Source organism: Sinohyriopsis cumingii, chromosome 2 (genome assembly GCF_028554795.1).
Source record: "Sinohyriopsis cumingii isolate HCF-2022 chromosome 2, ASM2855479v2, whole genome shotgun sequence".
Classification (NCBI taxonomy): domain Eukaryota; kingdom Metazoa; phylum Mollusca; class Bivalvia; order Unionida; family Unionidae; genus Sinohyriopsis; species Sinohyriopsis cumingii.
Window position 1 is genome coordinate 31,631,477 of NC_142962.1, and position 21,373 is coordinate 31,652,849.

The 21,373-nt window shown below is 35.6% G+C and overlaps 1 protein-coding gene across 1 annotated transcript in view; it reads left to right on the plus strand.

Annotated features, from left to right (window-relative positions):
* Nucleotides 1-16,164, plus strand: part of LOC149804574 (molybdenum cofactor biosynthesis protein 1-like) — a 33,847-nt gene extending 17,683 nt beyond the window's left edge. The window contains exons 8-10 of the mRNA XM_089941725.1: nucleotides 1,543-1,663; nucleotides 5,943-5,990; nucleotides 9,704-16,164. Coding sequence (XP_089797851.1) covers nucleotides 1,543-1,663; nucleotides 5,943-5,990; nucleotides 9,704-10,560 — 1,026 coding nt within the window. The 3' untranslated portion in view covers nucleotides 10,561-16,164. The remainder of the gene's footprint in view (nucleotides 1-1,542; nucleotides 1,664-5,942; nucleotides 5,991-9,703) is intronic.
* Nucleotides 16,165-21,373: the final 5,209 nt, after the last annotated feature.

The following is a 21,373-nucleotide window of genomic DNA, read 5'->3' on the forward strand; positions in this document are numbered from 1 at the left end:
TTTTATGTTCCAGGTGTTGTAATGGGGCATATTTTGTTAGACTCTACATGTTACATCAGAGATTGCTTGGCTTCCCAAAAAACAAATATACCAGATAACAAAATTCTTCCATACTGTTTAAATTTTACATTTAAGATGTTGAGAACTACTTTGATCTGCTTTCCACTCCACTATAAGCAGAAATTTATTTTATGTGTGTTGAGCAAACAATGAGAGTTAAGTGTTAATTTCCAGCATTGTTTGCATCATTGTCATAAGATTCTTTGTTATTTTTTTGAAAGTACACCACTACCTCGATAACTTGCGCCCTGATAACTCGCGGACCCGCTTATAATGCGGGGTCAGGAGTGGATCCCATTTTTTAAACCAGAAAATACCTCAAAAATTGATCCCTATTTGTTGAACTTGAAGTAAATCGTGATCAAAATTGGTAACTGAAACTTTGATGTATCGCTCGTTTTATCGTTGAAAACGGTAGATAGGACCTGGAAATTTTAATCAACACAATGAAATATCAAATTTAGAAATAGGTCATACACTTTTTTACATTTTCTTTCTGACATTCTTAGTACACTGCAATTAACGATATGTAAGGAAATTTTGATCACTACAGGAACCGGACTCATCAAGAAAACAAAAAGCAGTGATGTAATACACAGATATTTTTTCGTGTACACGTGATGGTTGTTGAAACCGGTTGGAATGATCTTTCATATGTTGGACATTTTGAAAATAAATGTTATTTAAACAGAATAACAAACAACTTCATTAGAAAAGGCACGTTATTAAAAATTACTATCAACGTGATTTTAAAATGAGGATTCAGTCAATAAACAGTCCAGTTCCCTAACATTAGCCCCCACCCCACCCGGTTTTCTCAATGTCAAAGTGATTTTTTTCAATTTTTGGAGGGCCCTCTGTAACTCACACATCACTTATAGTGTGGTCCAATGTTTGTGGACCCCGTTGTGTGCGAGTTATCAAGTGAGAGGTGTATAATAATTTACATGTTTTGTCTTTAAAGCTGAATGCCTAAGTATATGCTTGGACTGATGCCTTCCCCACCTTAACAGATGCCAGTTTCATCATAGCACCTTTTGCAAGCTAAAAATCCATGCTGAAAGATTTTAATGCAAGCATGAATAGGGTCCTTGCTTGTTTAATATTTTATGTTAAAGATATGTACACTTTGTCATAAGAAATTGTACAATAAATTATTAAGATCACGTTTCATTCCCACTGTGGGCTTGGATTTGCAGAATAGACCCATTGTACCCTCTATCATATTGTAAGAGGCAATTAATGGAAACAGGAGTCATGGTAGCTCAGTGGTGAGCATGCTTGACTCACAATCAAAAGGGTGCAGGTTTGAATCCTACCATCAAATCAGCCTGGTTCACCTGCCATTGTGTATTGGTGGGCAAGGCACTTTTTCTCCAATCGCCTCAGTACTAACTTATCTAATTGTTTTAAATTAAAATAGAAAACCAAACGACGACATAGTTTCAGTTTTGTACTTTGTATTTTTGTTGATAATTTAAGGTATGTTTGCATGGGAATGCTGAGGTTTCCTTGAGGGATCTGATACGAAATGATGTTGCAGATGCTGAACTGCTCACCATAATAGGTGCTGCGGTCAAAAGAAAGAAGAAGCAGCATGCTGGTATGACATTGTTTTTAAAATTAATCAGATTTCTACTGCACTACTTAGGTAAATAGTGGATTTATGTTGGTTGGTGGTTCTTACTGGGGTTTTCCCAGGTTCTTCCTCCTCCAGCTAAACTGACAACCATGTATAGCCTATGGTATGCAGTACAATGGAGTTAGACCCACAACAACAATGACAACTTAGGTTAATATACTTATATGAGAAGTTTTCTATATATAGCACATATAATAAAATGATGTCATGAATCATGTCATGGTGTCCTGACTGAAACATCCAGATGTTTTTAAAAGTAGCTTCACTTCAATATTCTGTGGTTCCATTGAATGAAATCAGTATTTTTCATCATGTGATAAACACTACATCCCTTCTTATAAGTCGAGTCCAACTGCAAACAACACAGACTCTGATCTGTCATTGTATAATATGCAGGCAGATAAGGGTCTGTGTTTTTTTCTTTCTGCTAATTACTTCTAACATATTGCATGGACCTGGATCTGCTGGCACCTTATACAATAGCAGAACTGGGTTCATGCAGTTTGCAGTAGGACCCAACTTGTTTTGCGTACATATGGTAGAATTATACATCTGTGCCCATTTCAAATGAACTTTATGAAATTGATTTCAATTAACATAGAAATTATTTGATGAGTTTCATAAATTTCATTTTGATATGAGAACTCATGTGAGATCCTCAGTGTATTTCATTAGTCAACACCTTGCTCACACTTCTAATAAATTTTCCAAAAACATTTGTGAAAGTAAGAAAATCAGCTTTTGCACCAGATAGCCAAGTATACAACATGCATTTCTTGATTGAAGTTAGCACAGACTTTCTGAACATTCAAAATGGTGAATGTTTTTGGCCGTTTGTTTTGAAGACTAATGTTTGTCAAGTGATGGAATCATTAAAGGTATAATGAAACAAATCTCTGACTGTCCACTTCTCCAATTTTCTTTATTTGGTATATATTACAAGTAAAGATGGCTTAATTACATTTCTGACATATGTTTAATGTTCACATGCTGGTTGCCATGAAAACTGCATTGAGAAAATATCAAGGAAGATATGCATATTTCATCTTCATGTATTGCTCATTGATACTGCCTATCCGTAACATGTTCACTATAAATTGATATCTTATTTTGTTTGGGGTTTTTTCAGACTGCATTCTGATTGGTTAAGACAATGATTTGAAAACACGCATCGTAGACCAACATAAATAAATCTAACTTACAAGTCAACTTGAAACTGTTTTAAGTTCTGTTGCAAGAATTAGACACTCATTCATTTATAAAAGTGATAACTGTCTGTTTCAGATATTGTTTTCGGATATTGTTGGCTGATATGATTGTTAGAGAGGCCTTTCTGTGGATTTCTGAGTACTTTTATTCACTGAAAATATTTGTGTTTGATCCCTTGTTTCCTGGAAACGAAACTGTTTACACGATTTATTTTTATTTTTATAGTAATATACATATACACATAACAAAAAAATCTTCATCAGTGTTCTACCTCCTTAATCTTGAGAGTTATGGCAGTATTCATTAACTCTTTTGCTTGTTTCAGCAGAGAGACCATGTGCTGGCCTCTCCACTATAAAAAGAAAAGGTTTTTTATTCTTTCAAGATGATTCATTTGTCGGTATATCAGCTACGTCTAATACCAAACCAGAGTAATATCTGATACTGCTATACACTGGATACATTGGTATTGTTTGTTTAAATTAGCCAAGAAATATATTTTTAAAAATGTGAAGTTAAAAGTTTTAACTCATAACTTTGTCTTGTGATAACTGCAGGAAACTAAATTAGGAGTCACTCTTCATTGAAGCTGCTTGTCAATGCTATAATTAGCTTCAGGATCTATCCACTTGATTGTAATTAATGACGGCTTATGGAAGTATGCACACTGAATGACCTATTTAAACTAGGTTTAAGGAGCCACCTACCTAATTTTAGAAATTTCAGAGCCACAATAGACAACACCCTTTCTAAAAGCTATCTGCAGGAGACAAGTCAACCTCAGGATGCATATTTTCAGTCACCCTATTCAACATCAAAATTAACAACATAGTGAAATGCCATCATCCAGGAACTGGCTGTTCATTATTTGTCAAATACTTTTTGATCTGCTGTAGATCTAAGAGGATGCATACACTTGAATATCAGTTACAGTCATCATCTAGGAGCAGCAAAAAGTACTGTAAATATTATAGAATTATATCTTCCCAAATCACCACATTGATCATCAAATCATCTCAAAATAATTTTGGACTTTTGTAAATTTACTAAAATCTGCAACAAATCATCTAGTTCATGTAAATTCAGTGACAGCAGAGCCTACTATTATTGTCAAATATACAGATGGTTTGAAAGACGAAGACAGAGCTGCCATTGCAACACCTAATGGCACCATCTCAGCCCACTTACCAGATAAACCTCAACATTTACTTCTGCAGTTTCAGCCATATGCAGAACTGAAACCTCTCCAAAAGCAAATTTCATCATGTTTTTGCATTTACTGTTAAATCCTTGCAAAACCTTAATTTTGAGAACCCATTATTATCCCAGATACTGCAGAAACATGATGCTCCGTCAGATGCTGACTTAAAAAGATTTTGTATAAAGCAGCATATTAGTCTTACATCGCAAAACTCTAAAAACTGCATATCATTCTACAGTAAAAACTAAGAATATGTGTATCAGTCTACAGTAAAACTGTAGACCCTCAAGGAATGGTTACATTACTAGGTAAATTACATTTTGGATCAGGGCCCAGAGTGGCTGAGTGGTATAAAGTGCTTGCTGTTACGGATCACAGCCACCTTATCCTCTGTCTGTGTTGGTTTGAGTCTCTTGTTCGGCCTATGTGGGTATGTGAGAAAGTTTGCCAGTAGCTTCTCGTGGGTGGGTGGTTCTTTCTGGGGTTCTTCCTCCACCATTAATACTGGCTGCCATGTACAGCCTATCTTATGCAGAAAAATGGCATTAAACCCCACAGCAACAACAACAACAACATTTTAGATCTGATCCTAAAACAGATGTCAGCATTATCGGAATTGTTTAATCATAATGATAATGATGTTTAGACTAACTTGTACTTAATGTAATCAAGCAATGTTCATTTTGTACTGATAAAAATATTCCTTTAGTTTATCTTAACAGTGTGAATTAGCTTGATCAGTTTGTATTATTTAATATAAAATTTATGTATATAGCACTGTATAGTGCCACAAAATTTGGGGTACCCTGTTTTTATATCATTTTAGTTTTCCCCAGGTCTTGATTTGGATTTTCATTGCATAGTGATGAGAGCCACAGTGGGTCAGGTGACTGAGGCTAACCAATCAGTAGACTCTGTAAAAATTCAGTGTTGGTACAGTCTAAGCCTGTTAATGAGAACCAAACGTTTCAGTGTCCCGCAAGGTGTTACAGTGAATGTGCTTGTACTGTATCACAATTGAAAACCAATGGAACTCACCCACACATTACTCTTCCAGTTGGATTCTGGTTCCATGTTTGGAAATATTTTAAGAAAACTTGATAGAGAGAGACAGTCTTGAAATCCTAGAACACACTAGCTTTATCTAGTTAGAGAAAAGGAATGGCTGAGGTCCATTAAATGTTACCAGAGGGGTGATAGCCATTTTTACTCATCATCGTAACATTTTCTACATAATGATGAAGTTCATGTATTGCCACATTTTATACAAAATTCTTCACAGTTGATACATTATTAATATAACATTTTGTAAGTTTTACTAATGAAACAGAAAATTGAATATTTCAATTTAAAAGATTTACATGTGTTCCTTTTTGCCCTACAGAATTTTGTAACTGAAGCTAGACCAGCTTCTCCTCACTGGAATTTCTGCATAATAAATGAAGGGTGAAGCAGAAATCCATTTATTCTATCTTTTATTTTTAGACATTTGACTATTTCATTTTGTTTAATTCAGTTAAATTGGTCACATGTGGGCAAGTTAAATGCAAATGAATGATCTTGTCAGATTAATCAGGTAAATAGGTCACATATAGCAAATTAAATGCAGTTGAGTGTTCTAGCCAAAATAAAATACATGTAAATATGTAAAAGTAGTTTTCTGTTTTTTTAGGATATATTAGAATTATATTCATTAATTTTGGTTTCAGTGTTGCAGCAATATATAGATAGGTATTTTGTTTACTTGTTTGTGTTCGTAAATGTTGTTTGACATATAGCAAGAATAAAAATGTGTAATTAAAATAAATAACATGGTCCTTTTTCATGTAGGTATGGAGAGCCTGTCCAAGATGAAAAACAGACCAATGATATTAATTGGTGGGTGATGCTGATTTATTCATTGACAAGTATGTACTCTGAAATACATGGATGTAAAATGATTATGATAGGACACACGGGAAAAATAGAAGACAAATCCAAAAATTGCCATGCATACTTAAGGTGAATTACAAGGAAATACTCTGGCATGTATATTCTACAGTCTTCAAGTTTTAAAAGTTGGTTCTTTGCTACCATCATTTTTGTCTCACCTATAAAAGCATGGTGCAATATAGGTTGACACTTTTCTGCCGTAGTATCAAAAGTTTAAAGTTTTCCAATAAAGTCTTTGAAAATAATATATTTAATACATCATAATCTGCATTCAAGTGAAACCCTTTGGTAGTATCACTAAAAGTCTGAAGTTTCTACCATGATTTCTTTCCTGCCCATTTCCCATATTATGATGGACAGGGTTGAAGTTCTGCATTCATTAGAGGCTGCATTCAGCTAAAACTTTAGGATAATATTATTTAAAGTTTTTTCATTGATATGCTTGGAATTTCTGTCTTGCCTTTCTCAAGTTTTTTCACTGATATGCTTGGAATTTCTGTTTTGCCTTTCTCAAGTTTATACACTGATATGCTTGGAATTTCTGTTTTGCCTTTCTCAAGTTTATACACTGATAGGCTTGAATTTTCTGTCTTGCCTGTCTCAAGTTTATACACTGATATGCTTGACATTTCTGTCTTGCCTGTCTCTTCTATGTAAGCTGTATGGTCAGCAATGTTAAAGCATTCAGTGACAGTTTATGAAATTCAGATACAGGTGTTATACTAACAAGATAAAGATGTGGGGAAGACACACAGTTCCACAGAACACTCTCTAGCTCTACTGGTCAAAGTCTCTGTCCCTCTGGGTTTTTTCATTTGTCCATTAGCATTTGGTTATTATTCTCTTAAATTAATTGGTGGAATGTTGTGAAACTTGGAACACAATTTTGTCATGATTTATGGTGTTCTCTCACCTTTCCATGAAAAGTCATGGGCACATAGTTCCATGTTTTCATCGTGTTATGACTCTAAGTCTTAAAATATGTAACAGAAAGAAGTGAAACTAACAAAAGACACTTACAATATTGTGAATTAATATCCAAATAATCCTTAATGTCCTATCACAAGTCCAAAAGTATATAATGTTCTGAAAGAAGTTCAGTAGTCTTGATCGTCTAATTTAGCACAATGATACAGTCCAGAATGTCTTTGAGTTCTTAATAATCTCAATATAGTGTGTGTTAATGTGAAAGTCAATGAATGACCACTTTAGTAATTCCAGTGAATAATTGAAATAAATAATTCCTCTCAAATTATATTTGACAGACTGATCTACAGTAGGTATGAATTATTTTATTTATTACGTTATCAGCAGAACTCATATGCTTGTCTGCACTATTCAACACAATAATAAAATACATGTTCTCTTCCAACGTTATGTTCAACACAGGATTGCTTTATCTTGCTTTCTTTAATCCCTCTTATGAATTAAATGATCAGCAACTTCTAAAAGAAAATCACTGATCCTAATTTATTTATTGCATTATGTCAAGTACTGATTTCACTACAAATTGACAGCCTACTTATGGTCATGAAACAGACTATTGATTCTTTGTTTGGCCAGCTTGTATAATTTGTTTTAGAAACATGCTTAAAACAATATCTGGATTGACCAGTTACTGAACTTTCTGAGATCAAGAGATGGTGGTCTTATGTGAGAAGTTTGTGACAAAATGGAATGAAAAACAACTTATTATGGCTAATATTAGTAACACATAAACCAAACCTGTGCCTACCTTCACAGACAAGTGTTTCAGTATTGAATGATATCTGAACCTAATAAAAATGTATATATCCTGTTTCTGATACTTTTTGTGTGTGCAACTAGTACTGCAGAATTTGATGAATTGCCTTGAAACTTTCTAGACATTATTGACTTCAGGTGAGCCTGTGCATATTGTTCTATCCTCATTCTAATTATTTTTTATTCCTGTAATTATACCCCTTTTTAGTGATACCTGTATTTGTGATGTACACTGTGTTGCCATATATTTATGAACAAATTTTAGCAACATCATACAGCAAGAATTTTTCTAGTCCTGTGCTGAAAGCTGGCCCCATTCCCAGTGCACAAAACTGCATAGACCCTATTGGCTGAAAGTTGGCCCCCATTCCCAATGCACAAAACTGTATAGGCCCTATTGGCTGAAATTTGGCCCCATTCCCAATGCAAAACACTACATAGACCTTTTTGACTGTAATTTGGCCCCATTCCCAATGCATAAAACTGCATAGACCCCATTGGCTGAAAGTTGGTCCCATTCCCAATGCACAAAACTGCATAGACCCTATTGGCTGAAAGTTGGCCCCATTCCCAATGCACAAAACTGCATAGACCCTATTGGCTGAAAGTTGGCCCCATTCCCAATGCACAAAACTGCATAGACCCTATTGGCTGAAATTTGGCCCCATTCCCAATGCAAAACACTACATAGACCTTTTTGACTGTAATTTGGCCCCATTCCCAATGCGTAAAACTGCATAGACCCTATTGGCTGAAAGTTGGCCCCATTCCCAATGCACAAAACTGCATAGACCCTATTGGCTGAAAGTTGGCCCCATTCCCAATGCACAAAACTGCATAGACCCTATTGGCTGAAAGTTGGCCCCATTCCCAATGCACAAAACTGCATAGACCCTATTGGCTGAAAGTTGGCCCCATTCCCAATGCACAAAACTGCATAGACCCTATTGGCTGAAAGTTGGCCCCATTCCCAATGCACAAAACTGCATAGACCCTATTGGCTGAATGTTGGCCTTATTCCCAATGCACAAAACTGCATAGACCCTATTGGCTGAAAGTTGGCCCCATTCCCAATGCACAAAACTGCATAGACCCTATTGGCTGAAAGTTGGCCCCATTCCCAATGCAAAACACTACATAGACCTTTTTGACTATAATTTGGCCCCATTCCCAATGCACAAAACTGCACAGACCCTATTGGCTGTCACATTAGGTACTGATAGATCTGGTCTTTGCAGTTGGCTCTGACTTGTGTTCAAGTATATAAAATACTCATGAAAAGAAATGGAATTTTTTATGTATTTATTTTAACAACACTTAAAAATGTTCTTTTGAGAGATAGTTTTACTGTAACAACACTTACAATATGATTCTGAGAGATAGTTGTACTTGTTTTTCATTGTATATTCCTTACATTAAATCTTGTTGTTAAACTTATCATTTTTTATTGTCACTTTATATACAAATATATCAACAGAACAAAATACTCTGAATTCATTTTTTGTGGGCTTCAGCTTTTGATGATTTGCACAAATAAAGTTCATATATACTTAAATATGCGGATATATCAGGAACAGCAATACAGTGTACTCCTTAAACCATTGTAGATTGGTTATTGAAATAAAATGTATGCCAAAGACATTGTAGATTGGAAATTCAAATCTATGAATTGTGACAGCCATCAAATCCATGAATATAATACAGTGGTACCCCAGGAATAAAACAATTCATTGTGGGGGGGGAGATGGTGGAGATAGATTAGCTTTCTAGCGCAGTCTTGCAATTGACTGTATAGATGTTGATAACTTTCTCCACACTGTATATTAATGTATCACAAATTTAGCTTGTTAAATGGTTCACAAGGATACTGTTGATAGACATGCTGCTAATATAACATTTTTTATTTCTCATTCCAGATGGTCATTCGGATGAAGTCATTAATCAGTGTGATTACTTAAGAGTAAGTCTTCCAGAATCAATTGTATTTGTGATTACCGGTAGCTCTGATTCTTTGCCTAATTGGGACATTCATATTACCTCAGAACATTTTAGACTCTTTTCATCTCATGTATTAGACGGTGCCCACAGACATATCAGTAAGGTCTCAATATATCACTCGTGGAAAGGCCCAGATTGTATGTTGTCTCCTGTGCGTTTGTTTCATGGTGGAAGTTTTTTTTCAAGGAAAGAGTTGGAGCAGGATCGTGATATTAAAGTCAGTAATAAAAAGGTGGATTCTGTGAAGACATCTGGGTCAAGATCAGAATATGAAGGACATAATGAAGATGACTCTAACCTGACCTTGACACATGTTGATGTTACAGGCAAAATGACAATGGTGGATGTTGGATCAAAACCTGAGACTGTTAGAACAGCTGTTGCTTCAGCGACCATTACCCTTGGATATGAAGCTTTTCAGTTGGTCAAGGAAAACAAAATCAAGAAAGGAGATGTGCTTTCTGTTGCTCAGCTTGCTGGGATAATGGCTGCTAAACGAACAAGTGAATTGATTCCCCTTTGTCACAATATTAACTTGACAAAAATTGATGTTGACCTTAACCTTGTTGATGAGACTAAAAGTATAAGAATTACCTCCCTTGTGAAATCATCAGGAAAGACAGGTGTTGAGATGGAAGCCATTACAGCAGTAACTATTGCAGCTGTTACGGTGTATGACATGTGCAAGGCTGTTACAAGGGAGATGGTTATAAGTGATATCAGACTCATAAAAAAAACTGGAGGTCAAAGAGGAGACTACATTGCAGAAAAATGAATTGCTGCACAGAATTTCATTTGTTAATACCAGTAATTTTACATCAGATATATCTGAGCTTTGTTAACTTAAACAACATGAAAGGGCATTTTTCATGCATATTTTTTGTATTTAACATTTGCAGCTCACCTGGCAATTAGACCAAATCAACTTACAGTTCAGCCACTGCATCTCTCATATGCTGTTCTTGGTCCATCTGTCACCACTTGCTTCTTACACGCTGGAGTAGGTATTTCTGATCCTTTTTCAGTCCAACTTGGAATATTGGTTTATATCAGAACCATGCATATTAATGAGGTGATTTTGCATATTTTTACCTAAGCTTGTTACCACTTTTGAGGCCGTATTTCTGACCCGATTTGATGAAACTTGGAATGTGGGCTTATGTATCAAAATCTTGGAAAATTATGTAATGAGTGAGATGCACACATGTTAATAAAATGATACTGCATCTGACTGGCTGAGTTTGCTGCCACTGTAAGAGCCATATTTCCAGTCTCATTTTGATCAAATTTTGTCACTAAAGCTTTGCAGTACTTAAAGAAATTGGTGAAATTCTTGTAAAATTTTGGGAGTCACAGTATGACCATGCTATACCCAGTTTTGTGTTATAAGAAAGCATTTTCACAGGGTTACACTGTATGTGGTCCTGTTTGAAAATTATAACTAACATTTATCACATTCACCTTGGTGCTCAGTGAACATTCACTGCAGCCATCGTGAAGATCTTTTTATCACTACTCCTCTTGAATGGATGGTTTTTAACCACAGACTGAAAGAGTATGTACGATATATGGATTATTCTTGATGAAAATTATGTTATTATCATATACAAAATGGCTGCCATCTTGAAAATCTTGATACTGATTCTGGGACTTTCACTAAAAGACATACTATTTATATGGTAATAAGTGAAAATGATGCTGATGTTATGTCCAACATGGCCACCACAGTATATATCTTGAAATATTTGTTACTGCTACACCATTTGAACAGATGGTTATGCCTTTACCTCATAGAGCAAAGTTACCCAGTGCAGCGTGCTATAAATAGAACACCTGTTACCTATTCGACGCCATGCGCATAGGCCAGCCTGTTAACTGTTAAGCATTGTAGTGTATGTTACATTTAACAGCAATTTTAACCATTTTACATTTTTGGTACACATCTATTATGTGTGGAAAAATTTAAGAGTAAAGTCTGATTGTTATAGCTGTGTCATTATTTTTCACGGAAAAATTTTTTATGTGCTTTAAAATCTTGAGAGAACTCGTTCACCGTCAAGTCAGTGAGACCGCGTGACCAACCGTACCTGCCATTTCTCATACTCAAAATTTACAAGTTTTTTGTCTGTGTCTACATCACTTAAGTCATCCAAATTTGATAATTTATAAAAACTAATTGCTGCCTACATCAATATCAGAGCCTTTACCTAAGTTATTGAATCTTTCATAGTTGTGATTCTAATCATGAAAACTTGGTAATTACTGAATGAAATCCATGACCTCCATTTCTGAGAGTGGAGATTACAAACCAGTTACTTTAAATAGCAGATATCGACCAGAGCATAAACAGTGACCACATGATCTGACGTAATTTTCAGTCGCAGAAATGAATGTAGTATTTAATAGGGGGTTTTCCCCCGAAGGTGGCACTACGAAAACTGGCTTAAAATGGCTGATGTTTACAGCAGACGTCAAAAGGCGTTTCCATGTGAATGGAGTAGAGACGTCAAAAGGCGCTTCCATGCAGATGGAGTAGAGGTGTCCAAAGGCACTTGCTTGAGGTAAAGGGTTAAATCAACATTGGATTTAGCTAAAATACTTTGTTTGGTATGTAGTTGGCCTTAAATGAAAATGCTAACTTGACACCACCATCTTGAAAATCAAATTATCATTGATCTTGAATAGATTGTTGTAGTGTTTTGGAGTTTCACAGTGTTCATCTTCAAAGGCCAGATATTGCTACACCTCCTAAACAGATAATTCTATTGACATGGGATTTTTACTAAATGTCTTTTTTTGTTATGAAGTTGATTGTACATGAAAATGGTGCTGGTTATTGATCTTACTTGGAAAAGATGGCACCATTCTGTATAATAAGTGTAGTGGCACAGGTAAACCTGCTAAACTTGTGACAAGAAAGGGGCATGTTTTATGTATCCCACTGAAAGGCACATTAATCCAATTTCCTTGGCATATTGCAAGACATTGCTCTGCCATAAAATGTGAAAGTGAACCATTCCACTCTGTTGCTAGCATGGCTTCTTTGGCAGCCATCTTAAAGATCCTATTGTTGCCATTTGAAGGGATGGTGGAATCGACCTGTGGTTTTCAGTAAAGGAATTGCCATGATTTGTAGTTGGTTCTAAATGAAAATGATTCAGATATGACCTCACATGAATTCTTCTTATAATTACTCCTTTGGAGTGGATGGTTGTATTGACACAGAGATTTTCACTACAAGATTTCTTATGATTGTGCTTTGTTAAAGATGAATATGGTGTTGATCTGACCTTATCGAGTTTCTGCCACAGTGGCCAGCCTTAAAATTGGTTATGTATGGCAGGCATTTTGAAAATATTTTTTTGCTAATTCTCCAGACACCCAGGCCAAGAAAAATGGTCCTGCTAAGGTTTTATTCCATCACTGATGGTTTTCATTTGCACAGAAAAAAGTGGTAGAATATATTGCAATCAATTAACTTTTTTCCATTTACACAGAAAAAAGTGGTAGAATATTTTGCCATAAATTAACTTTTAAATGAAAGTTACAATATTTATAAGTATTTTTAAATACAATGTAATGCATATTTTATTTATCTTTTCTTTATGAAGATAATTTGAAAGTTGTATTATTGCATTTTCTGCCTGTCACAAAAGTATTCAACAGTACTTCAGCTTTAGAAAAACATAGTTAAATTGCATAAATTTTATGTCTGTTTGATATTTTCACAGTTTGATATCATCTTGAAATCTCACAAATGCCCTATACATTCATTATGAATGTTTTTTGAATTTCTTGTTTGTGTCACAAAATAGTCAATAACATCAGTAACGTTTTTCTTTTGGTTCCTTAATAATTTCACTATAACTAATTAGGAACACAGAAAATGTTTATGGACCAAATAATAATACATAAAAAATAAAATCATGCCTTCTATAAAAGATTTTGATTGAATTTTGCTCAAAACATATTCAGTTGCTTTTCGTTAAGCTGTGACATTTAAGAAAATAACTTCCATGATGCAATTTTCAAAACAAAAGGCTATTTATGGCATTTTTGAATACTTTTTATTATCAGAAAGTTAAAATTATAAATACATTAATTTTCTTAAAATTATTCAATGAGAAACAAAAATTGTTGGTGATATTATAAAAAATATTATTACCTCAGTAATGTATAACATCCAAAATCTGACAATGAGCAATGTGTGCTGTGTTCCCATGGAAAATATTTTTTGACATTTGATTTGCGGGTCATTTTTCATATTTAAATGCTGAATATACCTGTTTTTCAGAAAACTTCAAATTGTGTCCGTTTCCCTAAACTTTAAAATTGAATAATTGTTTTTGAACTTGAACCATTTTCCTGGGATTGGATGCTGAACAGCTAGTTATATTGGCATGAAGTTGTCACTAAAACAGTGTAAGAATATGTGGCTGGTCCTGAATGAAAATGATGCCAGTCTGCTTGTATTTGTTTTTTAGCCCACTGAGCTTGTGTACACAGTGACTTGTACAGATGAAGTTGGTCATTGGTACACTGACACTGATTTCAGGATCCAAGTTTTTGATGGAGATTTTTTATCTATAAAGACTTGATAAGAAGCCAACATAAACAAGTAAAAAGTATTTTTATAAAACCTTTTTTAGTCAATTTATCAGAAAACTGGCTTGAATGATGACAGTTCACTGACTTTTCTTTTCCCCATTAAATATTAATTACAGAGCTATACAAACTTGGCATGTGGGAATATCATGACAGCATCTGAAACAAGTTCAGTGACCTTCTATCCATATCAGGCTAAAGGCCAAAGGTCATGCCTATAATTATTGTACTGCACCTATCTTGTCAGCTTGTTAACTCTGAGATACGAGAAAACATTTTTGTTACCAGGTTTGTTATGTTGACAAAGACATCTGAGATAATTTCAATACACAACTGTTTCAAAGAATAATAGGTTAGAAACAGACTTACAGTGGATTCTTACAAACTTCTGTTGGTCATTAGAATGTCAGTTCCTGCAGGTGACTTGTTATTTATTACTTGTTAACAACATTGTTATTGCAGATTAGCAACATCCTGATTACAGATTAGCAACTTTGTTATTACAGTTTAGCAAGTTTACAATTGAAAAAAGGTGAAAGTAATACATTCCCATTCTAATCTAAATACATTAGAGGAAAATAAAATCAGGTATGTTAGAGTGGTCTTTAATTTCTGTTTGTCATTCCATTCCATTTGTCTGGCAGGTCCACTAAGATGTTCTACAAGGTAACTTGGCTTAATAACCATCAAATTTCAGGTAAATTTGGCTTCAGTCATCAGTTGGTGAGATCATTTGCAGCTAATTCATGCCAATTTTCAACATAGATTTGGTGTACAGCTTCATGATAACACAAGCTCAAGTGAATGTGATTATCAGCATTCTGCATTATCCTTTGGCAGAGTTACAGCCCCTGATTGACCATGAACATGTTTTTAAAAATAATGAAGAAAAAAAAGAATGACAATTTTGATTTAGATTGCAATCATCTGACATTTACCTTCCTAACTTTGTATACATGTCTTGTGTAAGTTCAAAGAAATTTTAAACCTGAATAAAATTTATTAAAATAATGTACCCTGCCAACATCTGGAAGAGTTTGAGGAATAAACTTGTTCAGGGGCTGGAAATAGTTGTGATCTGAGATCCAGGACCAGGCAGAATGTTTCCAGTCAGTAGTCCATTTTACAAGCCCATTTGTGACAGTTCCTAGCATAGCATCATACAATATATCCATAATCCAAAACTGGCTTAGGCTTTTAGAGTCCTGGTAAACTGGTCACTAGATAATACAATTATTAAATAGGTAATAACAAAAATAGATGAATACAGTTGGTAGACCACTCCATCTAGTTTGAGGACCTGTCACAATAAGCCCAAGACTTGTCATATATGAGAATCAACTGGGCCTGGACCTTAGTTAGCCCTGGACATTATTTTCACCCCCAGTTGTTGTAGACATCTCTACTGAACATCAGAAGAAAAAAATGTCACCACTTCAAAAGTACAAAATTAATTTTGTTTACAAATGCAATATATTTAATTGCAATATTTTTACAGATATAAATATGCTTATTATAAAATAGTGTGCAAATTTTGTATATTAATAAATCTTTTGATGCAAAATATGTTTGTAATGTTATTTTTCAATAAAGTAGGCAATGTGTTTGCTTGCTTTCATTTTTATATCTGACCATTATAGCACTATAGTACAGGAATTTTGAAGCAGAGACATATGAGTGCACAAATGTTTTGATAAAAAATCATGATTATTGACGGGACATATTTACATACTTATAAATCTGTTTTGAAATAAAGATTTTGTTAAGGTGACAAGGCTGTATTTTCATGTGTCTGTATTTTTCAATGACATGATTCCTCGTGTCATATATATTTTAGACTCTTCCGCACAATATCCATTTCTTTTATTTATATGTTTGTCTGTGTGTTAATCTAGTTTATAATCTATCTAACATAGATTGGCATTTAAAAGCAAAATGATAACAATTGAGGATTTCATACCAGAAATTTAGTTTCTTACTAAGTGTAATATAACATAACTTGAGAATGTAATGTATATCGTTTTTTGACATTCATGAATCATACATGAAAGGGATTAATGTATGTGCCATGCACTTGTTTGCCTCTCCAGAATATATTCAGTCTGTAAGAGTCTCTGAAAAAATACAGCTATAAATATTGTTTAAAGATTAAGTGTAAAATTGTATGACCTCCACTTGGCCATCTGTAACCTCTTTCATTTCTACACAATAATTTTAGCTTTACACAGTCAACCCTGTCCAGGCATTGTAGATGGTTTAAAGTTGGGGCAAGGAAGAAGTCAATAGTCAAAAGGTCACAGTCACTGTGACTAATAGAAGAAAAACGGTTTCCACACGGTGTACTAACGACAAGGATGAGAACCAGTAATAAATGCTATGTAGTGAAGAACAGTTTGCTTTACTTCTAGAATATTGAGCACTTGTGGATTTTTGTGTGAAGAATATAATCTTGTAAAACTTAAGACTCAGTATTAGAGTTGTACGCCTTATATCCATGTATGAAATTTTATATAGTAAGTGGAAAAAGCAAGATGATGATATGCCTGTGTCTTTGGTCTTTGTAAAGTAGACATGATAATAAAATAGTTTTCTACAGTCTCTGTCCTGCCGCAAGAGCAAGATGGGTCTGATGTAATGTTTCTCATAAACAAATGGGTTTTAAGTAAGCTATATTTATGACTGAGTTTACTGTGAAAACTAAAGTATGTTAAGTCACTGTAATGTTGACATTATAATAAAAAGTGTCCTACAGTCTATATGCTGCAACAATTGGAACATGGGTATGATACAAAATTTCTCTGATATAAGTATGTTTTATGCTGTATTCAAGATGGATTCTAGTATGATAAATCCGACCTAATCTTGTGCCTGTTTCATAGTCAGCAAGAATATTATAGCACCAGTCATTGAGCAATTCTTTGCAGTTTAATACTAATTAGGAATATTACGTTGCTGGGCATTCAGTAATCCTTTGTGTGTTTCCTTTGTGGGTTTAATACTGAAAAGGATATTACAATGCTGGGCATTCAGTAATCCTTTGTGGGTTTAATACTGAATAGGAATATTACAATGCTGGGCATTCAGTAATCCTTTGTGGGTTTCCTTTGTGGGTTTAATACTGAATAGGAATATTACAATTCTGGGCAATCAGTAATCCTTTGTGGGTTTAACACTGAATAGGAATATTACAGTGCTGAGCATTCAGTAATCTTTTTTAAATTTATAAACTGATTTAGATTAATTATTAGAATTTTCCTTTAGTCACAGCATAAATATCTGAGAGTTTGACATTTTTGGCAATATCACACTGCCTTCATCAGCGACTACTGGTCATGTGATACTAAGAGACTGGTGTAGATAGGTGGCAATTTAAGACCCTTGTCCCTGTTTAGTGTTGGCCTCTGTTGTCGTTTTTCAGTTGCCTTCACCTTCCCTTTCCATGTGTTGTACTCAGATGTGATGGCATTGGTCTGATTGGGAATGATGGAATGTACCATATTGCTACAATGTTCATAAATGAATAAATGAATGATAGAAAAATGTAAAAGAAAAGAGAAAAATAGGAGAATTAAGAAATATATGAACACACAAACGAAAATAACCAAGAGAAAGTAATGTAGTTAGGTATCAATTACGGGAATGAAGGAAGTCTTTACTGAAGCTCGTCTGCACTTTCCTTGCATGAATAGGCTTATATTTTATTTATAGCACACGTTATACATTAAAATTCAAGCAAACTTTACGTTTGCACTGGTTTAAAAAATTACCAAACAAAATGCAGGTTTTTAATGGTTGTTGCTTAAGTTGGAGTGAAATTGGGTCTGGTGTTCCTCAAGGAAGCCTACTGGGTCCCTTAATATACATTTATTTTACAGACAATACCAGTGTGTAGATAAATGCCCAAGCAATCCGTAATACTTTTTAAAACAACCTCCAATTGGTCCAAAACGTTTCTCATTAATTTCAACCTTAGAAGTTTGAAACAATGATAATATCCAGGAAGACGAATTGGTCTCACCAGCGTCTGCCCCTTATGTACCGTATTCAACTTGGCAAAGTATTTTTGCACATATTGGTTTAGTGTCCTCGAATCAATGGTAGTTGGTTCAGATATATATGATATATCCTGGTAAAAGCATGCAAAATTACAAATCAAACATCGTGCAATTTTTTCTTAAGTGTGGTTAAATTAATTTGTAGGAATACCTACCTGTTGCAATTACTTAGCTAACCTCTCATAGATGGAATTTACCATCATCCATAATATGAGAATTCATCCTTCCATAGCGTGACTTTCTGGAAGATTCCAAAAGCATATCCATCTCAGTCGTCTCAGTACTGGAGGATGAGAACCCCAGTGACCTGAAGTGACTGACGAATGCTGCCATGACTCTGGCAAACGCTTTAGATGCAGAAACCAGGCAGAGCAAGTAATTGGAAAATCTCCCTATCCAAGAAAAACCGGAGGTACTACTGTAAAGAATGATTTGGATGTGAAAGTACGCATCCTGACGATCGCTGGAGACCGCCCAGTTGCCGTGCCTAATGGCATTCCTGATTGAGATTGTGTTTCCCATCTTTAAAGGTTTCCTCCTGCAAAAAGTTGAGGGTGGAAAAGTCGATAATTATACAGTACATCATACCCATTTCGGAACGAAGAAAATCCGGTCGAAGAAAGCCGGGACTGGTCATATGCAAAAGGGAGTGCTCATTTTTCTTTAATCGCATCAGATTCAACTGTTGGAACCACATGGTAGTCCTTACCAGAGTAGGATTCCAAGAACTAAAGCAGGTGTCCTCCGTTTATGATTGAGAGATTCAAGCCATCGCCTTGGGAATTAATGGAGGACGGACACGCCGCAGAACAGGAAAGGAGTCCCTATGTGTGCTCTTTACCTTTGGAAAGGGAGATGGCCCGAAAACGACCTCCCTTGGCCTCCTCTACGACTTCTGCTTGAGTGTGATCGCCGAGGAGGAGGTCTGAATTGATGTTGCATTTTAGACTGGGGTTGCATGGCTTTGAAAAATTTAGCTGACGCATCCTTGGGGCGGTAAGGTAACCCACTACCTGTCTGGTCTCGACTAGCCAGAAGCGGATGCGAGGGGCCTGTGTTGTTGGTCCCTGAGGTCCTGAAAATCCACACAGCAAACGAGACCTCCGACAATTGTCTCTGGTGCAGCCCGCAGATCGTCCTTACAGTGTTCCAGTACAACCTTGGAAGTGTCCAAAGCAGATTACCTCTGATAAAGCCATGAGCATGGACAAGGCATGCTGAGAAGTCTTTGATTTTTCTTGCAGTAGGTACTTAAGAGCAACTTGTGATAGAGTGTCCTCCTGTTGTAGACTGAAGTAGGCGGCTGAATGTAGATGGGAATGTCAGGCTATGGTCACCAGTGCCCTATCCTTTGACTCTAACACCTCAAGTGTCTTGATTGGAAGTGGGCACATCTTCCTGATGAAATACCCACTTGTGATGATACGTCATTCAGGTCTCAACGGGGGGGGGGGGGCGGCAGATGACAGACCGCACCTATGCTGCGTAGAAAACTCGCGGCCGATACAAAACGTTTGAGGAAGCTCCTCAACTATGGCTGAAAGGGGCAGCAAGCTGGGGAGAATTGTCGTGGCCTCGGAGCCAGACGACTTGGGGAACAAATCGGGGGGGCAGGAAGTGGTGAACTTCACTAACTGCCTTGTTGAATAAACAAATATCTTACTCCTCCATCTGATGTAATGACGGTTGGGAGGAAGAAGGGATCGGAAGGAAGGGGTGCCAATTCAGCCTGTTCTGTGTCAGTTTTATGAGAGTCAACAAGGACTGACAGAACGTCGGCATCCTGCTTTTGTGCCTGTAAGGCAGGACTCTTTGGACCTATAGCACTCTGTCTGGTAAAAGATATGAGATCTAAGCGAAAGGGAAACCTCGTCCTACAATTCCGGATGCAAAGCAAGGGGACTGCCCTTGGTGGCCAATTATGAAGGTGGACAACTGGTACTGAAAGACCGGTTCCCGATGAATGCTTCCCAGTGATATTTTACCTGCCATAGAATGGATCGTTGGAAGATCCTTCCTCGGATGGTAAAGACTTATATCGTAGCTTTTCCCTCTCACTTGGCTGCAGCATATTTTGTAGATTCGTTTTTGTCAATCATGTTAATTTAAAGGGTGGCAGCTGAACTCGCTGATACAATTGCTTCCATAATTAATAGCAATTTAAATTAAAAACAATTCCGAAAAAAAATCATCAATTGACAGTAAAACTTTAACGAAAATAGTGATAATTAAAATGATACTTCCTTTTATCGCAATCGAACAAAACGACAAAAACAAAACATTTTCCTTGACTAACCACGTCTTATTAGCCATTGAGAAAACGACAGAGGAGTTCGACTAAAGTTTTCATCTCTTTGACTGAATGGGAACAGGATTTTACAACTAAAGATTTCTATCAAAGAAAGATTCAATTTTAGGAGGATGGCAAGTACTTTTAGAAGACCACACAATGGCTTAACAAATTTCTACATTCGCTATTAGTACGTGATTAATATAACAGTTATTACGCTCTATATGAAGACGAAGATTCTGGTCCAATTTATTGCCGCTTTAAAAATTTCAGCTACCATCAGTTTACTGAAACTATACAAACGACAGCATAAAATATCATTTTTTTAAAAAAAATTATTAACTACCATTCTGAAAACAAAGCTGCAGGTTGCACATAATTTTTCTTCAGTTGCATACACCTTTGTGTATATGTCTTATTTGTAGCTTAGACTAATTCAGTGCACAAACAAAAAGAACGTCAAATGCAGGAATAGGTTGGCGACGAGCCTTATATATCTTCTGGTTGGGTTTTCCTGCCATTTGACAAGTATGGCAACATCTACTGTATTTACAAATTTCACTTTTAATTTTCGGCCAATAAAAATGATTCAACATCTTGTGATAAGTCTTATTTGCCCCTAAATGACCAGCTAAAGG